We start from the raw sequence: 18,993 nt of genomic DNA, 5'->3' as shown, positions 1-18,993 counted from the left end.
TAGTAACACAATATATACTGATGTGCATTTCATCCTTTCAGAGTCTTTCCAGTTTTTAAGGATGTGACATTTCAGTCTTGGGAAACAAGAACTGAGTGTGTGACTATTGAATATTCCCCTGCTTCATCTATCTCATTTAACATAGCAATAGCACAGGAGAAAATGTCATATGGAAAAACTGTTTCACATCTTGGCTCATTTCTTGACATCATTTCTACTCAGGGTTTATCAAATTAGAAGAAAGCACAATTCAGTTATCTTACAGAGTACAAAGCAAATTTCTTCCTGACTCTCATGTGTAATTAGTCTATTCCAAAGCACTTCATTTGATTCCTTTTTTATGACTGTTATCTATTCTATTGGCAATTTTGTGTGGTAAGAACCACTGTAATCTGGGTTATTAAATCAAGGTACTGTTCGGAATCTCTACAACAAGTATCAGAGTAAAAGGTAGAAAGTATATATTAAAATAATTCTTTGGGGTTTTTTGCTCTGAAATTCCAAAATGGGAAACTCAGTTATTTTTCCCAGAGAAAAAGAATTAAATTGTTGAGAGCAGTAATTTAGAAAAACCCAGTTTTTAAACACTGGTTTTAGAAATGTTGAGTATGGTATTGGAAACCATCTTCTTTGCAAGCCTTATTGCTACTTCTGCCTTTAATATTTGCAATTGTTCTAGACAATAAACAGAATTGCATTTAAAAATTCTGTCATGCAAAATCTGGATAGCACAAAGCTATTCATTTCATAGCAGTCAGTCAGCCAGTCCAAGAAGATCCTATCCTCATCCCAGATTCGTTCTCTCAGAGACTGAAAAAAATGCACTGACTACCCCCAACGCTTGCAGATACTTCCTGCTGCAAATGAAAGCTCTTGTCATCACTTTCAAATGAAATATGGGAGACCAGCATCACAATTTGCGTGTTTTTTTCAGTAAGGTGTTTTAAAAGGTAGAAAACCAATAAATGTGAATCTAGAAATTGGAGAAGAAGAAAGAGATGATTTGGAGTGGCCTTAATATCTTGCAGTTTTTTCAGATGGTGACAGATCCTCTGGGAATATTTTTTTTCTATAAAAGGATATATTACTTCCTTTCATTCTCTGAAAGGAAGGAAAGCAAAGATAACTCTTCAGAGGAAAAAGTGAAGCAGACCTTTGAGAATAGAACGTTTGACATAAGAACATTAGTGCATTAGTATGTAAAATGTTGGATTTTTCATCTTCTGTCTCAAGGTCTTTTAAAAAGAAAAGAAAGCCAAGACACCCTTTTGAAAGAGGACAAAAAGGATGTCAAAGCTCTACCTTTTCCTGACAGAACTCACGATTCAGACCATGTAGGATTATAAGATTTTTCAAACCATTCTTAAGTCTGTATACTATCTATACTGAAATCCCCAAATCCAGTTACTAACTCTGGTAATACTGAACATTGTGTTGACAGCAGATTTTTTGCTGTAATAGTTTTATTCATAAGCTGTTTAAAAAGAAATCTATTGTGAGTGAATAGTTCATTGGCATAATAGTTATAGTAGAAGTAGTAATAATAATAGTAATAATAATGTTCAGGGGAAATGAATTTATGTGGACAGGCCACCAAGATGATTAGAGGGATCCAGCACCTCCCCTATGAGGAAAGGCTGAGAGAATTGGGGTTGTTCAGCCTGGAAAAGAGAAGGTTCTGAGCAGATCTAATTGCAGTCTCCAGTACCTGAAGGGAGCCTACAAGGAAGATGAAGAGAGACTATTTACTAGGGCTTGGCATGACAGGACAACAGGGAATGACTTCAGACTGAAAGAGAGTAGCTTTAGATTGGATATCAGGAAAAAATTCTTTACTGTGAGGGTGGTGAGGCCCTGGAACAGATTGCCTGGAGAAGTTGTGGTTGCTGCATGCCTGGGAGTGTTCAAAGCCAGGCTGGATGGGGCTCTGAGCAGCCTGGTCTAGTGAAAGGTGTCCCTGCCCAAAGCAAGGGGTTGGAACCAGATGACCTTTAAGGCCTCTTCCAACCCAAACCATTCTATGATTCTGTGTTTCTGTGATACAAGCATAACTGTCTGTTTCATTTTTAGGAAAATGGATTTTTTGACTTCATCTGTAGCCTTAGATACACAGCAGGGAATACATGATTCTGAAAAAAATTCTTTGAGCTCCCACAATCTTTCAGCAAATGGCATGTTTAAAAAAAATATGAAAGCTATTGTGAGAGTGATTTTTCCCTAGGATTTTTGCCTATGTGGATTTTTGCCTAGGACTATTTTATTGATAGTGCAAAGGGTCACAGAGATTACAAAGATACCTGCAAAGGTGGAAGATAACACAGCTACAGGGAAATATCCCTGTTCTTCCAAAAAGGGAAGTGTAGGAAGTAAAGAAGCAACTCTTCTAGCACTCAGGTGTTGGAGGTCACTTGGAACAGCAGACCCACTGTCTTCTGTGTAAGCTCTGAAACCATTTCTCCCCATCCTCCACGGGCCCTCTCATGGGCTGCTGCTGTGTTCAGAATGATTGGCCTTTTTCCTCATCTTCAGTAGAAACAGAGGAAATAAAAAATGCTCTGCACTTTTAAAGTTAACGTTTGAGGAAATTTTCCTCTCAACACAAATGCAGAGGACACTGCATGTTTCATACTAGCATTAAAGAAAAAAACCTCGAAGTTTGCTCAAAGTAATTATGTTAATCAGATAAAGCCATATAGTTACAAGATCTGTCAGTTTCCAAAGAATTGTTAAAACAAAAGCAGTACTTCTAACCAGAATTTATGGAATCAGCATCCTGAGAAAGCAACTTGCCAAAACAAAGATGATACTTTTTTTTCTTAAAGAAAACTCCTGTCTTTCAGGTGTAGTTTCTTGATTCTTATGCAGGAAGTCTAAATACTACAGGAAAGTTCTGACTTCTTTTACTTTATTAAGTTCTGGAGAAGGTGTTGCTTTCTTGCACTAAAATTTCCAGCAGAGGGAGCTTTACTATTACATTTAGTAAAAAAAAACAGATTTACTCAATATTTTTCATCTACAATTTAAAAAAATGTGAGACCATTGGGCTTTTTTTTTCTTTTCTTTTATGCTGTGAATTCATGACATCTTAGTATGGAACAATTTAAAAGGAACAGAAAGGGCAAAGACCTTCCTAGAAAGAACATTTCCGTATGTAGTGTTACTATTTCATCACACTTCCTTTGAAATAGGAAAGTTCTTTTCACTTAAAATGGAATATTTTTTGTTTTTCATGATCTTTCCAATTTTTTAATAATAATTTTTCAAGTACTTTAAGTAGAATTACTCTCACTTCTCCTTTGTTGCCTACATGCAAAAAAAAAAAGGGGCAGGAAGTAAAATTCTAGGAAAACTTCTTTTTTCCCAAAAAACTTCTCTGTTCAAGCATGACCTCATCAAGATTTCCAAGCTTCACAACCTTCCCCTGCTGTGATGGACTGCCAGGGATGGACACACCAAGAATCTTTAATGCTTTGGAGAAGCTCTTATTTTTCCTGGCACAGACAGTCCATTAAACAGATAAAATATAAATGTGGAAAGATGATTATTCTGTCACAAGATAACAGAATTATAGTGTTGCCTGTATCTATTGCAGGGCTGATTTAGTAGCTGAACAGAATACTGAAACCTATTCTGTTACTGTTCCAGTCTCTTACATACAAATTAGTAGTGGTTTAAAGAGGTCTTGTCTATTAATTTTACAGTCATACAGTGCACATGGAGGTAATGAGAAATTAAGATGAGGCTATTGTGAAAATGCATATATATGTATAAACACTGTGGTCTTGAATTGATTGTAGTATGTAAACTCCCATACATTTTTTTAACTTTGCTAAGTGTACATATGATCAGTGAACTATTTTGCATTTATGTTAGAAAATATATAGCATGTTGAACCATTTAAAATTCTTTTCTATATATACTTCAGTGCTTCAATTCCTGTTTTTTTTATTTTGTTGTATGTTATTAATTGATAAATGTAATTGATTAGTTGGTACATTTTTTAATTGATTAAGCATTGTTTTTTATGTTGTTTATGTCAGTGGCCTTCCATTTGGCTAATAGAACATAGGTTATTATATAAATAAATAAACAAATCTATACATATCAACATATTTGTTGTTAATTTTGCCTGTATGATTTCAGAGACAGATGTTTACACTTTTGGACTTGGACAATATGGGCAGCTGGGACATGGAACTTTTGTGTTTGAAAGTTCGATACCGAAGTCTGTGAAACACCTGAAGAGGCATAAAATATGTAACATTGCATGTGGGGAAAATCACACTGCTGTGATAGCAGGTATGGGATCTGGCAACTCTCTGTTATACTGCAAAAGCTTTCCTTGTACAATGAGCAGTAGCAGACATATCCATTACTGGTTCTAAAGGTGAAATGATCCAGTGAAAAAGCTGGATTTGATAGGAATTTCTGATTCACAGCCATGCCATGCATAACTCTCTATCTCCTGGGGAATTATAACCTCATAATCATGCCTTGCTAACAAATATTCTTGTTTAGAAGCTTTTGTTTTTCTGTACAGTTTAAATATTATTATTTTGTTGAGGTGTTTTTTTATGAATTGTCTAGACCAACATGTCAGACAGTACTTTGTCTGAAAACATACATATATTTTAATTATATTCATCTGTTGAAGATCTAAAAATAATTGTTCAGGTTTTGCTTTTGGAAGAGAAATATTCATTACTTTCATGGCCTGTTACTTTGTAATGGTTCTGTCCTGGTTTTGTATTGAATCTTTGTTTTAACATCCTTTTTATTCCCACATGCAGAGAATGGCCTCATGTTTACTTTTGGAGATGGACGACATGGCAAGTTAGGCTTTGGAGAAGAGAGTTTTACAAATCTGTTTGATCCCACTTTGTGTTACAATTTCTTGAAGTTCACGGTCCTTTCGGTAAAACTTTGGTTCATTCTTCTCAGACACCAAGATATTTTATCTCTTAATGAAATAGATTATTAATGAGAGCTGAAATTTCATTATAGAATTCTTTCTTTCTATAACATTTAATTAGTGGACAACACAAACTGAAGGAAAGAGGGAATTACATAGGCTTATCAGTGTTCATTTAGTTTAGAATGTCTTTGACTTGGGCTACACATACAGATTGCTTTTTAGGGTTTTATTCAGTACTCTTGTGCTATGGTGTTTTGGTCTTTAGAGATGTGGTAGTTTACAAACTGAATTACTTACTGCTCTTAGATGGTTGGAAGTATGGGGAAATTTATATCTTTTCTGCAAACAACAGAGAGTCATCTTTTCAATTTTGACAATTTTTGTACACGGGGATATTTCTAAACCTTAAGAAAATTTGAGGTGTTGGGGGTTTTTAACTTAAACCTCACAAGAAAGCAGGAGTAGTCTTTTCTTTTGAGAATTGTGTAGGGAAGTTTTTTCCTCTGCTTCTTGAGGTGTAGAAGAAATAAATGTCACAGAATTGTCAGCATCAAAAATCCTATGTGACTCAGGATTGAATAAAATTTGGGACAAAATCTGTTGATCACTTCTGTTTGTTTACTGGAATTAGAAGTGAAAGTAGTTTCATTGGAAGCAGTGAGTGTTTTAAACCTTCTAAAACATGAAACCTCTGACCTTTATGTAATAATACTGTGTCTATTGGAGTGTGTAAGATTTGCTTTACATTTTGTGGATTTTGTGATAAAACATTTAGGTTTGAGTCCCTGAAACTATCAGAATTGCTCTCATTTGACTTGTATCAAAATAATTAGCTAAAATCTCTTGAAAGTCAGTGGAAATATCTTTGCTATCTCCCGTATCAAAAATTTGATAGACCTGTCTTTTGTTCTGTTCAATACAAATATATTGTATTTAACAAAGAAGAAGTGAACATAGATCACTAGTCATTATTAAACATAGTTAAGTCCTTTTATCTTGCTGGTGTAATTAGGAAGTAAATTTGCAGCCATTTGGTATGTCTTACTTTTATTACATTTTTTCTTATAATCTAAGCCCATAGAGATGATTGTAAGAAAAGTGCATCCTTGTTATATGCAAATGAAGTAATCAGACCTTTTTTTGAGCTGTAGGTTGCTTGTGGTGGTTGTCACATGCTGGTTTTTGCTGCTCCAAGACCTAAAGGATCTGAAGTAATCTTGGAAGATTTATATGAGCCTCATTTGACTGCTACTATCCCTAAAACAAGCGGGGACTTTGTACTAGCAAACACTTTGCAATTATCAGCAGCACGAATAAGACGTCGAGAGAGGGTGAGTTCAGAGCTGGTTAGATTTGCCATACTTCTTTTAGGAAACAAAATCACTTTTAAAGCAAAAATCACAGCATATACCAAGCAATTAAATATATCTTCTTGAACTGTATAATTTTAATGTATGATGTAAAAGATATGTATTTACCCTGATCCCAAAAACTGACGCAGGAGAAAAACAACAGCTATCGGTCAGATTTTGCTTGCCTATTTCTGTGAGAGAGATTCAAATTGAGTTTGTAATTTTTTTTGTTCTAAAATGTAGAACCTGTTCATTTTCATTTTGTAAACTATCTTAGAAATACTTTTAAAAGAATAGTAAGAACCTGGCTCTTTTGCTCTTCCGAGTCCTTGAATATATTAAACAATTTCATAGCATCTAAAATATCAAAGAAGAATATTAGATGTAGTTACTTAAAATATTACTTTTTGCTCTTTTATCTCCGCTACACATTCTATGTGATTTCCTTAAACATCACAATGAGTTGGAAAATTTCACTTACCTGTCTGAGAACTAACTCTACCAAAACCTGAATTTATTCTGTAAAAATGTATTGACGTTGTGGATTAAATACGTTGATGTTATTTGAGGGACTAGTTTTTAATTTTAAATAAATTAAAAAAAAAAAAAGGTCTTTTTCTCCTTCGTTTGTATTTTAGGCTTGCTTGAAATCATTGCATAGAAATGATTTTAAAAATCCCACTATGTACCTGCCCACTTTTTAGGACTACAAATAATTAAAATATTAAGGATATTTGTTCCTGCTTATTAAGTTGCAACACTATCATCAGCTAAATGCAAGTTCCACTGCTGAGTATGAGATATTGCTTGTGTTTTGTTCTTCTACCCTTTTTCTCAACCTATTGTTTTTTAATCTTCTAAAGGAAAGGTCACCAGAGCAGTTTGTTCGAATGGCACAAACTCTGCCTCCAATGGGGGAAAGCTTCTTAAAATCTTCATTGCCTGTGACAAGCAACACCAGCCCATTCTGGTTTTTTGCAACAAGTCATCCTAAATCTGAATCTCTGAGGGATGGAGACCATGAAAAAGGTGAAGTGTCCCCGCACCTTGCTGCTGTTTTCTGATAAGAATGGTTTGACTCTCATCATTCATAAACAAATGTTCAGTTTGAACATGAAAGAAGGTTCAGGTTCAGTCTCACCTCAGGTGGGCCTGGCAGCACACAGATATGAAAGCTGAGAAATGCAGACAAAAATTGCCTCACACTGTTCATGTTTGCAAAACAAGTGTAAAGATTTAGAGGAGGCTTGAGTGAAAGAAATACAACTTATAAACTGTACCAGTGGCTCCTTGAGCTTTTAGAAATAAGATTCACAAAAATGCTGTAAGAACATTAACTGCTTACTTCATTTTCAAGGAACAAAAAGGAATTACAGAAAAAAAGAGTTAGGAACAGTCTTAAAGACATAGGTAGGCCTACAAGGAACTTGGATAAGAAAAGATAAGAAAAGAGGTCTACTAATTCTTAGAGGACCTTTCTTCTTCACTTGGAAATGCAAAAGTGCTCCTTGCTTTTTATGTAAGATGATAAGGATTTATAATAATCAAGCTAATGGAGAAGTCTGGATAACGGTAACACAGCACTGGACCTTTGCACAGATTCTCTAGAGCAGTTCTGGACTTCTCTGGGTTCCTGGGCATGTGTGATTTCCTGGGAAGAACAATGCTGAAGAGTGCAGGATGCAGTGCTTCTGTGTAAGAGTTAGCTCAGATTTACCGGACAGACAAATCTAATTTGAAAATAAGTAATTCATAGAATGAAGACAATTATTCTTAAATCTGCCAGCAGGTCCATTAGCATTTCTGGTTCCAGGAAAGCAATGCAGTGAAATTTGAATTTCCTTTAGAGTCTTCTTAGGCCTAAAAGCTCAGTTTTTGTGCTGTGTGAAATGGTCATAGACCTTATGAGCTTAATGATGTAGGGACATTTTTACGATGCTGCATTAAACTCACTATCTCTCCATCCATTACATAATGTGCAATGGAGATAACATGACTGCAGCTGATTTGGTCTAATTGTTGCACTATTTTTAAAGAGATTATCCAAAAGAATCTTTGTCCCATGTAATATTTAGGCTGTGAAAGCCCGCAAAAATGGTCAGAGATCTACAGTGCACGGAGACCAGATTGCTGAGCTACCTCTGTTGTTAATACTGATGAAAGGAGATGGAAGTGTTTCTGCTGTGTTTTAGGCCGAGGGGATGAAGAATCTGAGGACTTCACTTCTATGTCAGTAAAACAGAAATAATCTCTATTTTATAAGAGTGGACTGTTGTGTTTGCTATACAGTGCTTGTTCCTATGACATTTTTTTATTTCCCCCTCTTTTACCTTGTAGAAAATAATCATCAAAAAGATAAACCTGGTAAAGTCTCTGCAGAACAAGATTCAGATAATGAAAATATTGACAGAAACCTTGGAGATACAACTGACATCCTGAATATGGTAATATATTCCAATAATGAATCTGTAATTCAGTAATTTTTATGCAGGGCTAGACAAAGAAGCTAAATTGTGTTTCAGGTTCTAATACAGAATTCCCGACTAGCCCAGAACATCATATGTGACAACAAGTACTGACACACTGTTAAATGAGCATGCATTTTATATCATCATTATCCAGTGCTAAAATATGTTTTAATTTTCCAAGTAATATTGTGTTATGAGATTGAAGCAGTCCAAGTAGTGCAGTGCCACCCCATGCCTTAGCTCTGGAAATCAGAAAGAAAAAGAAAAGGATGCTGGAGGCCACATGGGGATCTCTATCTCTGACCTTGCTTTTCTTGATGACTTCCAACAGAGAATTACAGGAAATTAAGCAGAAGAGCATCTTTTCCTGTTTTGAGAAGAGGTTTTTTAGTATAGGTGGATCATATCAAAGGGAAAGCCAAAATGCAGACAATTCGATTATTTGGTGATCCCCCAGCTTGTTCCTACATATTTCTTTTATTTAAAACACATGTTCACCTTATCACTTGTACAACTTTCTAAAACATTTTGTTCTCTCGGCAGACAGGACATGTCCTGGCCTTAATGCAGCCACAGTTAGCCTGGAAGGATTGCACATTTTACAGGAATTACTTTTTGTTTGCATTTAAAAGTATTTAGTAACTGAACAATCTGTTTGTGCATGCCATTTATTTAACATTATAAGACTCTATTTTTGATTTACAAGAAAAAAATGTTATCAGATCCAATGCTCAGCATGTCCTTCATTAATTTACTGAAGCGTTATTTACATATTGCTCACTTTATGTGCTAGACTTCCTTCTCTGTTTTGGTTTTATACCTATTGTGAATCAACTTTAAAACATTTAAAAAATTTTAAACATAAATTTGAAAAAAAGCCCATCAGGCAAACTTGTCAAAATACAAAATAAATGATTGCTCTTCTTGGATCTGAATGAAAGCAATCTGTTACAACATAGTTTTTTCAATTTTTCTAGACTGTGGCAACATACATCTTATTGACACATGTGACAAGAGGAGGAAAAAAATTTAATGTCATATTGATGATGCAAATTATTAGGAGTCTGAAACCAGAGCTGTCCATGCTCACTGTGTTGAAAAAGAATATGGGGGTTAGACCATGAGCAGTTAACAATCAACAGCAGAGAATATTATCTTGTCATTTGAAATATATGGGAAGGGATGAGCAAAATTTCATTATATATTCCCACCTAGTAGTATTCTATGTTGCCTTTTGGTTTTTGCTTTATGTGGAGGACATAAAGGTATTAGATTCCAAGGAAAATGTCTCCTGTGTAATGTTTCTTTGAAGTTGCTCTTTCAAGGATATGGTACCAAACTGGATGTTGAATTGAAGGCTGTGATGATAAGGGAGTAAGGTTGTATTTGTAATTTCACAGTGAGTGGAATGTGGATCTCAAAAGTGCCTGTGGACTCTAAGAAAGGGCAAATGTAGCATTCAGTCTCTAGAGACAGTTTGGGTGTTGACATCTGTTCACCACTCTCTTTAGAAGCAGTGAATGAAGGAGTGCAAGTGAAGCAGGTGAGCTGAATGATCACACAGGCTGGTCTCAACCTGACTGTGCAGTAATATTAAAATGTTCATAAAATAGCTCTGTTTAGTAGAACTGGGCTTTGATGATGCATTCCATAGTAAATATATTTATTTTTTTAATAGAGATCTTATTTTTTGCAGACACATGCAATGAAGTTGAGTCCTGGTGACCGGTCCTTAAAATTATCCCCACTCCAAAAACAGAAGGTACTGTAACTAATTACATATCTATGTACTTATACTGATATTTAAAGAATCTGCAATTCTTGTATTGTCCTAGTACCTCATTATTGTACTTTGAGTTCTCAAAAAGCCAGGAAAATGTTATAGACCTCCTCTTGCTAATTTTCTGAATATCCATGACCTAAAATTCTAAGAAGCTGCACGAAGGCAGAGAGGATTTGGGCAGGCACCTAGAACTCCACATATCCAGTGTAGCTTCAGATGAGAGTATAATATTTCAGTAGTTTAAGGAGCAAACTATCATATACATACTGTTACTTCAGGCAATAACACACATTTCTACTGGTTTGTTGATAGGAAAATATTTTGGGGCACTGTGTAAATAAAGATTTTATTTACAGATATTCACAATGAAGTATATTTAAAGTAGCAATAATAATAGTTTTAATTATGAAATTAAAGTACTTTGTAATACCTTCCTATTTCACTCCTAAAGCGATCCCAGCTTTTCAGCATTTTGTTATATTTCTTCATAATTTTGTTTTAGATTTTAAAAGTTATTCTGCAGAATTTGTTATATAAGTATAAAATTTAAAGCAGAAAGACAATAGATTTTGAAACTTCTTAGAAAGGGCATAACAGTGAGTGCATCAGAAGATTTCCAAAGGAGGAAGGTGTAAGAGAACTGCACTAATTTCCTTCTGCTTGCACAGCCTCATGCATCGCCCCTGCTCTGTTTTATGGGATGTGGTACTGGCTGGACAATTCTTACTGCATTTCCTTGATGTGCTTGGATAGTGAGAAAGGTGTAACAGGATGTTACATTGCTCTAATACGTGCACTTCATTTCATGTGAAATGTTTACAATACATTTAAAGTATGTAAATTCATTTCATGTGAAATATTCTACCTTTGATGCTGTCTTTTAATCCCCTCTCACAAATTGTTTCTTTTCTTGTTCAAATGCTTTTGTAATCTTTTTCTTTTGCTGCCATTTGTCTTTAATGCTTTTTTTCTTTCTTTTTAATTTTCTGCTTCTCATGTGGAATAGAAGAACAATAAAAATGTGAAACTGAAAAGAGATGGTAAGGGTGGGCTGAAAAATAAGGATTCTGATTTCACAAAGAAGGGCTCAAAATTGGAGTCTGGCTCTTTACTAAAGCAGTCCTCACTTTCAGAGTCACCTGGACAAGATTTAGAAAAGACTAGTGCCTTTGTAGGGAAGCCTGTGGCCAAAAAAAGTATAAAGAAAGGTAAATCTGAGCATGCACAAGGTGATAGTACTTTGAAAAGTGGTGCTCAAGAAATTACTGGGGACAAAAGCATATTAGTGAAAAGGGAAAAAGAATATGTAGAAAATCCTGAATTTTTCAGAGATGACGCAACTTATAATCTTCCCACTGAAAATCAAATTCTGACTGAAAAAATAAATTCTTCCAATAAAAAGCCAAAAGCTGTTAAATCTAAGCAATCCCTTAAAATAGAAGTACTTCCTTCTGCTCCCAGGGATACGCCCCAGACTGTTTCATTAATTGTACAAGAACACAGTCCTGCTAAAAACCAAGGGAGTCAAGAAACAACTGAAAGTCAAAACAAAATAAAGGATGGTGTTGAAAAATCTGACAGGTGTGAAAGAATATACATCAGAGGAGAAGAAAGTAGTGCAGAACAGAGGGAGCTTAAAAAAAAGCATCAGTTTTTGAAACAAATATCTGTAACTTCATCATCGTCTTCAACTGAGGAAAGTACTAATGATCTCCAAAAATATATACTTAAGGAAGAGGTCTACTATGAACACAGAGTTGTCCAGAGAACAGTAGAAAAAGTGAAACATTTGGACTTAGAAAAAGAAGACAGTGAGCTTGAGGAGACGCAAGCTACAAACAATGAGAAAGAATGTGTAGAACAGACTGATTTCAAAAGCCTGAATGAGGCAGAAACAAGTTCTAATGATGAAGACAGGCCATTAGAAATTAAGAATGAGGAGGAATCTGATCAGGAGCAGGAGAGTGAAGGCAGTGAAAAGGGTGAAAGCGAAAAACTAGATGAAACAATTGATAGTGAGGGTAAACTAGGGGAGGAAGAAGAGAGTGAGGTTAAAAAAGATAGAGATGAAGTTTCAGTAGAAAAAGATGAAGAGGAAAAAGATAACGAGGAAGAAAATGAAAGAGAGGAATCACAGGCTGAGAGAGACAGTGAGAATGAGGGGGCAGAGGAGATTGAGGAGGTCAGTCAGCAAGATGGCAAAGATCAAGGAGATGAGCAAGGCAGGTTGATGGAGGAAGAAGAAATGGTGAGTGAGGGAGAAAAGGAGGATATGGAGGAGAAATATGAGAAAGAGGAAGGCACTGAAAAAGAAAAGGAGGAACAGGTTAAAAGTGAGGGAAGAGATGAGAGTGAGGAAGGAGGGGAAGATAGAGAGGGAGAGGAAGAAAAAGAGGTAGAGTCAGAAGAGGAAGGAGAAGATGAAGAGGAAGATGAAGAAAACAAAGAAAGGGAGAATGAAAAAGACAAAGAGGGTGAAGAGGAGGAGTTGGAAGAATCATTGGCAGGGAGGGAAGAAGAGGTATCTGAAGAAGAACATGATGAGGTAGATGCAAATATGAAAACTAAGGAAGTGGGTGAGGATGGAGCAGAAGAGAAAAGAGAAGATGAGAAAGAGGAGGGAACAGAGGCAGAAGCAGAAGGGCAGGAGGGGGAAGAAGATGAGAAGGAAGAAGAGGAGGGGGAAGAAGAGGAGGGGGAAAATGAAGAGGAAGGGGAAGATAAAGAAGAGGGACGAGTGGAAGAAGATGAGGGAGTAGGAGAGGAAGAAGAGAGTGTTGGAGAAGATGAGGGAGAAGAGGGAGTGGAAGAAGAAGAGGAAGATGAAGAGGGAGAAGGAGTGGAAGCAGAGGGAATGGAAGAAGAGGGAGATGAAGCAGGAGAGGAAGAAGAGGTAGAGGAGGGAGAAGAGGGAGGGCAGGAAGAAGGAGAAGAAGAAGGAGAAGGGGAAGAGGGGGAAGAAGAAAAAGGGCAAGAGAGTGAGCAGGAAGAAGAAGAGGAAGAGAAGGAAGAAGAAAAAGGGGAAGAGGGTGATGAGGAAGAAGAAGAAGGAGAGGGGGAAGAAGAAGAGGAAGAGAGGGGAGAAGAAGAAGGGGAAGAGGGTGAGGAGGAAGAAGAAGAAGGGGAAGAGGAAGAGGGGAGAGAAGAGGAAGAGGGGAGAGAAGGTGAAGAGGGAGAGGGGGAAGAAGGAGAAGAGGAGGAAGGGGATGTAGGAGAGGAGGAAGAGGATGAGGGAGAAGAAGATGAGGATGAGGCGGAAGAAGGAGAGGAAGAGGAGGAAGAAGGAGAGGAAGAGGAGGAAGAAGGAGAGGAAGAGGAAAAACCAAAAGATAAAAGAAAAAATTATAGCAGTAAACTTCCAGAAAAGAAAAGCAAACCCAGGAAGCCAGAAAAGACAGAAAGTGCTGCTTTACCAAACATCTCTAGACAAAACATGAAGTCCAAACGTCATGTAGCAAATGGTTTACATAATTCAGAACAATTTTGGAACAATGTGCTACCTCATTATTTAACACTAAAGTAGCATAGACTACTGGAGATGCATTTTAAGCCTATTCAGGAAACTTTGGAACTATGGAACACTGATTTTGATTACTTAAAAGAAACTTTTCATGGAATCAAAGCATATTATTATGCATAAGTGCCAATTTCTTGAAAAAGACTGAAGAACTTCTATGAGAGAAATCATACTTTCTTGACACAATCATTTTCACAATCATGTTTATCACATATGATATATAAAAATATTAATTGCTGAGGAGGTAGACTGTGTTTGCCTCTTAATTAAAGTGCAATGTCATGCTGAAAATGAGTTCTACATTGTAACAGTGTAATCTTTGCCTTTGAATCAGCAATACACCAATTTAGTTACAGGACAATTTACTTGATCATGTGCCTTACATGAAAGGAGTTTCAGTAAATCAGCAGATGTACCTATTTTTAAATTTTGGTATCACTCCACAATTTATTCCCCCTACTTTTATTCTCTTCATACATTGGTGAAACGTTCAAGTACTTAAATTAAAGAAAGAACAAGTTGCCAAATTTACGTGGCTCAGTGGATGGAAGGTAAGTGGAGATGCAGGCCTGCGTAAGTGATGGCCTGGGATTTTTCAAGGGCCTTATGGCTGACTTCTAATTTTGGTGTTAGCACACAATTCTGTGCAAAAAGACACACACAGATCTCAGAATCTGGCCTAGATTACATTAGAGTTCAGGGATAATTTTTTAATATCACACTTGGTGATTAGATAGAATTAAGAATTTGAAATATACACCTGTAAATATTTTTTATTTGTTTATACTGTGCCATACACAAAAGATTCTATTTCTTCCTATGAAAGACTACATCACATTAATCCTCTAACTCTGAGGTACTCAAGGAGGGGAATAAATGTTGTTGCTGTGTAAAACACATATATGTTTTCAGGATCAGATCTAAAGCTTCTCCTCATTGGAAGAGATTTATGGTTTTCCTTCTAAAAAATCCTATCTGTAAGTCCAAAATAGGTAAACCAACAAGCCAGATGGAATACCAAAGAAAGTGGCAAGAAAGTCTTAATTTTTTTTTTTTTTGAAAAAACAAAGTTAATACTTTTGAAGTTTCCTTAAAATACACAAACAAATTTTGCAAATTATTTCTGTCAGACAATGCATCACTCTTTCAGCCATTAGGGACTGAACTGGCAAATGAAGAGAGAGGGGCTCATCATGCAGCATTGTTACTTGAATATTATGCCAATGGGTGGTCTGAGAAATTTTTGTAAACTGATCTCAGCATTGACATTCTGTAAAAAAATAGTTACTTAAACCCTACTTGAAAATGAGGACAGAAGAAGAAAGGAATCAAAATGAGTAAATGTCATTCAGTAAAAATGTGAATGGAATCAATACTTATGTTGAGATTATGAAACATTTTAATATTGTTTTGTAAGATACTGGCATTAAACGATCTTTGACACGATGTCTCCAGAATTTATTTTCTAAAAAGCCTGCAGTAGATCAGTAGTTTGCCAGTAAATTCTAGTCCAGGTCCATCCCTTCTGCCTCACTCACCCCTTCCATATACATTACATTTGAAGGTAAGATCACTTCAGTCACATGCCATGACCAACTACAGCAAAAAGTTAGTCCAGTGACTGTATTTTGTCCCTGTGAAATTTGTTTCAAACTTTGGAATTCTCTGGAACACATTGTCTTGACATCAGCATGTGTCTCTGCAACAGGGTAACTATCCTCATACTCTGTTAGAGAATATTTTATCCGTTAAATGACCTTCCCAAAAAATCAGCTCGCTCTAACAACAGAGCCATCGGTTTATTTTGCCAGTGTGCTGTGTCATCACTGAACTCCTCTGAAAACACTTCCTTCTGAAATTAAGTGGAACTATGATGTTTTATCTTTATTGGGAAAGATTAGGATGTTACTGTGATTAAACTTAGAGTAATATTGAAAACTATTTTTATAGGCCTAAAACTGGATTTCTTGGATATGACATCTACTTTTTTGTGGTTCTAGAATTCGTTGTTGGAAGAAAACTGTGCTGTGAAAAAAGAAAGAACCCTGTTATTCCTAGTAAAAAGTATTTCCTAGAGAGAGAGAGAAAAAAGTGAGAGCATTTTAAAGCAAGTGATTTCCAATGCCATGTAGGAATGGCACTTCATTTACTTTACTGCTGCAACATTAGCTGCAGCATTTAACGTAAATTCTTAGGCAAATGGGGACCATTTGTTGTTTCTCTCTTAACATATGCTGATAGCATAAAGCTTTCCAAGAGAGTGAAGAAAGCCAATTTATGGGCATCTCCTCTTCTTTGTTTTGTCTGGATGAAAATTCATTGATTTGAGAACTTATTTTATGTAGCTTTGTGGATCATTCCTGTGGTAGGGGAAAAGCAGAGCTTTACTACAGCACTTCTAAGGGTTTTCCACAGACTCGTTACATAAATTGTGCTCTGTGCCAAAGTTTCTGGGCTTTGAGGGGACTTTGGAACTCCATTAGTGTAACGAGTGGAATTTTATTTAGTTTGACTCATTCTGGTTTATAAAGTTTGCTACTTGTGGTTTTTTGGAAATTCAGTATGTCCTTGGTATTTATTATGGCATACAAAAAGATTTATATGCAGCACTGAAGCAACATGGCAGAAATACTCCTGAACTAGTTTCTAACAGAGAAAAAAATCCTGCAATAGAGAGAGAAAACAACAGACAATAGCCCAGACCAAAGATCTATCCATCTTTTTTCTACCCACGGCTACTGGTGAGTGCCTGGGAGAAAAATATTAGAATATTAGAGTAGCACAAACATTTAGTGTTACTTCTCCTCTGTAACCATTCAGTATAATGAATATATTCAGCATATTCAATAAGTTGCAGCTCAGCAGATATATGTGTTACATTTAACATCCATTTTCTTCACATGAATTTCTTTCAATCAATTTTTAACTTGTGTATCATTCTTTGGGAAATAATTCTTAGATTTCTTTACACATTGTTTGGAGAAGTAACTCCTCTTTTTATTTGCATCTGTCTTTCAGTACCATCATTTGACGTCTTTGTATTCTTGTACTAGAAAAAAGAGCATTTATTCCCTCTTCATGATTTATTCCCTAATGATTGTCACATGGAAAAACTGTTCAGTTCTGTAGTTTAAGTCAAGAATAATTGGTTTACTGATATATTAATTACAGTTAACCAGCAATCATGTTTACATGTTTACAGTTAACCACCTACATGTTTAATTCAAGAGCAGCAATAAAGCAGATGACAGCAACACTGGACATCCATACAGTGTTAATAAACACCTGTGAATGTCTAGGCAACCCCTGCAATTCATCTCAGAAGTTTTAATCCTCCTGCCCAGTCTCACAGACATGTTCACAGAATTACAAAGATGCGCCTGCTGCCTTTTACAGCAGGCATCCAATACAAGAAGCTCTGGCACTTTCAGAGGGGTGGGGTGCAGGTCTGCTGCTGCCTCACAGCTCTGGTTAGAGGTGAGGGTGTTCTGGATGACTCTGGAATATTCTGTAGCACAGCTCTTCTCTTATGCCTGCAAAATTTCAGCAGGTAAGTTTCTCCATTGTAGCTGAACATATCAAACCATTTGTTCAGATAGTAGATCTCTTTGCATAATTGATGCTGAATAACAAAAATGTCCTTCTCTGAATGACATAAAATTTCACTCATTATTTTTGTTCCAGTTTCTTATCTGGATCAGTATATGGATATTCTTTAGAACAGGGTCTTTCAGAATCATGCAGAAAAGGACATCCGGTTTTTGTTTTCATTGCTCTTGGGGTTTTTTCCCTCCTAGTTTTTCTTACCTTTAGGTATCTTTTATAATAAATTTTAGCTTACTTTCTCCCAAGATGACACTACCTTCTAGATCTTATCTCTCATAGAACATTAAGGATCTGTAAAAAGGTCAAAAAGCGCAAAGTAATTGTGAAAGGGTAATTTTTCAACTAATTTCTAATTGTGGAAGGGAGAGTGTTTTGTACCATGGCATTCTATGAACAACTGAGCAAATTCTTTGCTTGCACAAATGGCAAACCCACAGTATTGTGCTCAGTAAAGTTCTGAGTATGCTTGGGATCTGAAGTCACTCACTGAGCTGTAATATTCTTATACACTTATTAATGTTTTAATGGAGACAGGAGAGGTTAAATTTTTGCATATTGAAAGGATTTTGGAGAGGCAGCTTTGGCATCAGAAAATTGCATTGCAGAGAGCAACAGAGGTTTTATTTCACTATTGCCAAAAGAAGAAGCAAGTACACTTAATCGCTGTCTTTTTTTTAAGGATTTATGATAGTGCCCAATGCTTTTTCACTTGGCTACCTCATGCTATAATAATTTAAACAAATATTAATGCTGTTATCTCAAAACCCCATGCTTAGTTATGAAAATAATTCTCATCAGGGCCCTGAAATGTCTAGTGTGAAGATATTTACCATTCTGGTTTTCTTATTTTTCCAGCATTTAAAAATCAGAAATGACTCTTTCTGTCGGTGATGGGTTGCAGGGCCGTCTGCTGGTGTGTCCCAGGTTCAATGGTATGGATCTAGAGCCTTATCATTTGCCATGACTGCCACACCTTTCACACAGAGTCTTGTTTGTAGTTGTGTGAAATGTAAAGTATTCATGCTGTCATATGGAGAGTGTGAGAGAGAGAAACAATGGCGGCTCTAGAAAGAATTTTATATTAAACAAAGTCTTTATCTGCACCTTTTCTGTAAGGACATGGATCACAGTATTATTGAAGTGTCATATTTCAAATTCCCTGAGTACCAGTGTACCCTGCGTACAAGAGCTGTGCTGTTCGACTGGAAAGTGAACAATAAATACCAACCTAAAAGGAGCTTGGGATTGTGAGCCACCCTGGCAGAGCCTGGCTTTCTTACAGGAAGTATAAAATACTTCTCTTTCATTCTATCCAGCATCTATCCAAGGCACAAAACTACTTTCATAATTAG

At 36.1% G+C, this 18,993-nt stretch overlaps 1 protein-coding gene across 1 annotated transcript in view; it reads left to right on the top strand.

Moving 5' to 3' along the window:
* The window catches only part of RPGR (retinitis pigmentosa GTPase regulator), a 52,369-nt gene that overhangs the window by 23,253 nt on the left and 10,123 nt on the right, over positions 1 to 18,993 (top strand). The window contains exons 8-14 of the mRNA XM_032099914.1: positions 4,144 to 4,299; positions 4,791 to 4,915; positions 6,067 to 6,246; positions 7,131 to 7,296; positions 8,605 to 8,711; positions 10,432 to 10,497; positions 11,525 to 13,834. Of these exons, the coding sequence (XP_031955805.1) occupies positions 4,144 to 4,299; positions 4,791 to 4,915; positions 6,067 to 6,246; positions 7,131 to 7,296; positions 8,605 to 8,711; positions 10,432 to 10,497; positions 11,525 to 13,834 (3,110 nt within the window). The remainder of the gene's footprint in view (positions 1 to 4,143; positions 4,300 to 4,790; positions 4,916 to 6,066; positions 6,247 to 7,130; positions 7,297 to 8,604; positions 8,712 to 10,431; positions 10,498 to 11,524; positions 13,835 to 18,993) is intronic.

The sequence above is a fragment of the Corvus moneduloides genome, chromosome 2 (genome assembly GCF_009650955.1).
Source record: "Corvus moneduloides isolate bCorMon1 chromosome 2, bCorMon1.pri, whole genome shotgun sequence".
Lineage (NCBI taxonomy): Eukaryota > Metazoa > Chordata > Aves > Passeriformes > Corvidae > Corvus > Corvus moneduloides.
The sequence above is the reverse complement of the archived record's forward strand: the minus strand, read 5'-3'. Positions and strand labels throughout refer to the sequence as shown.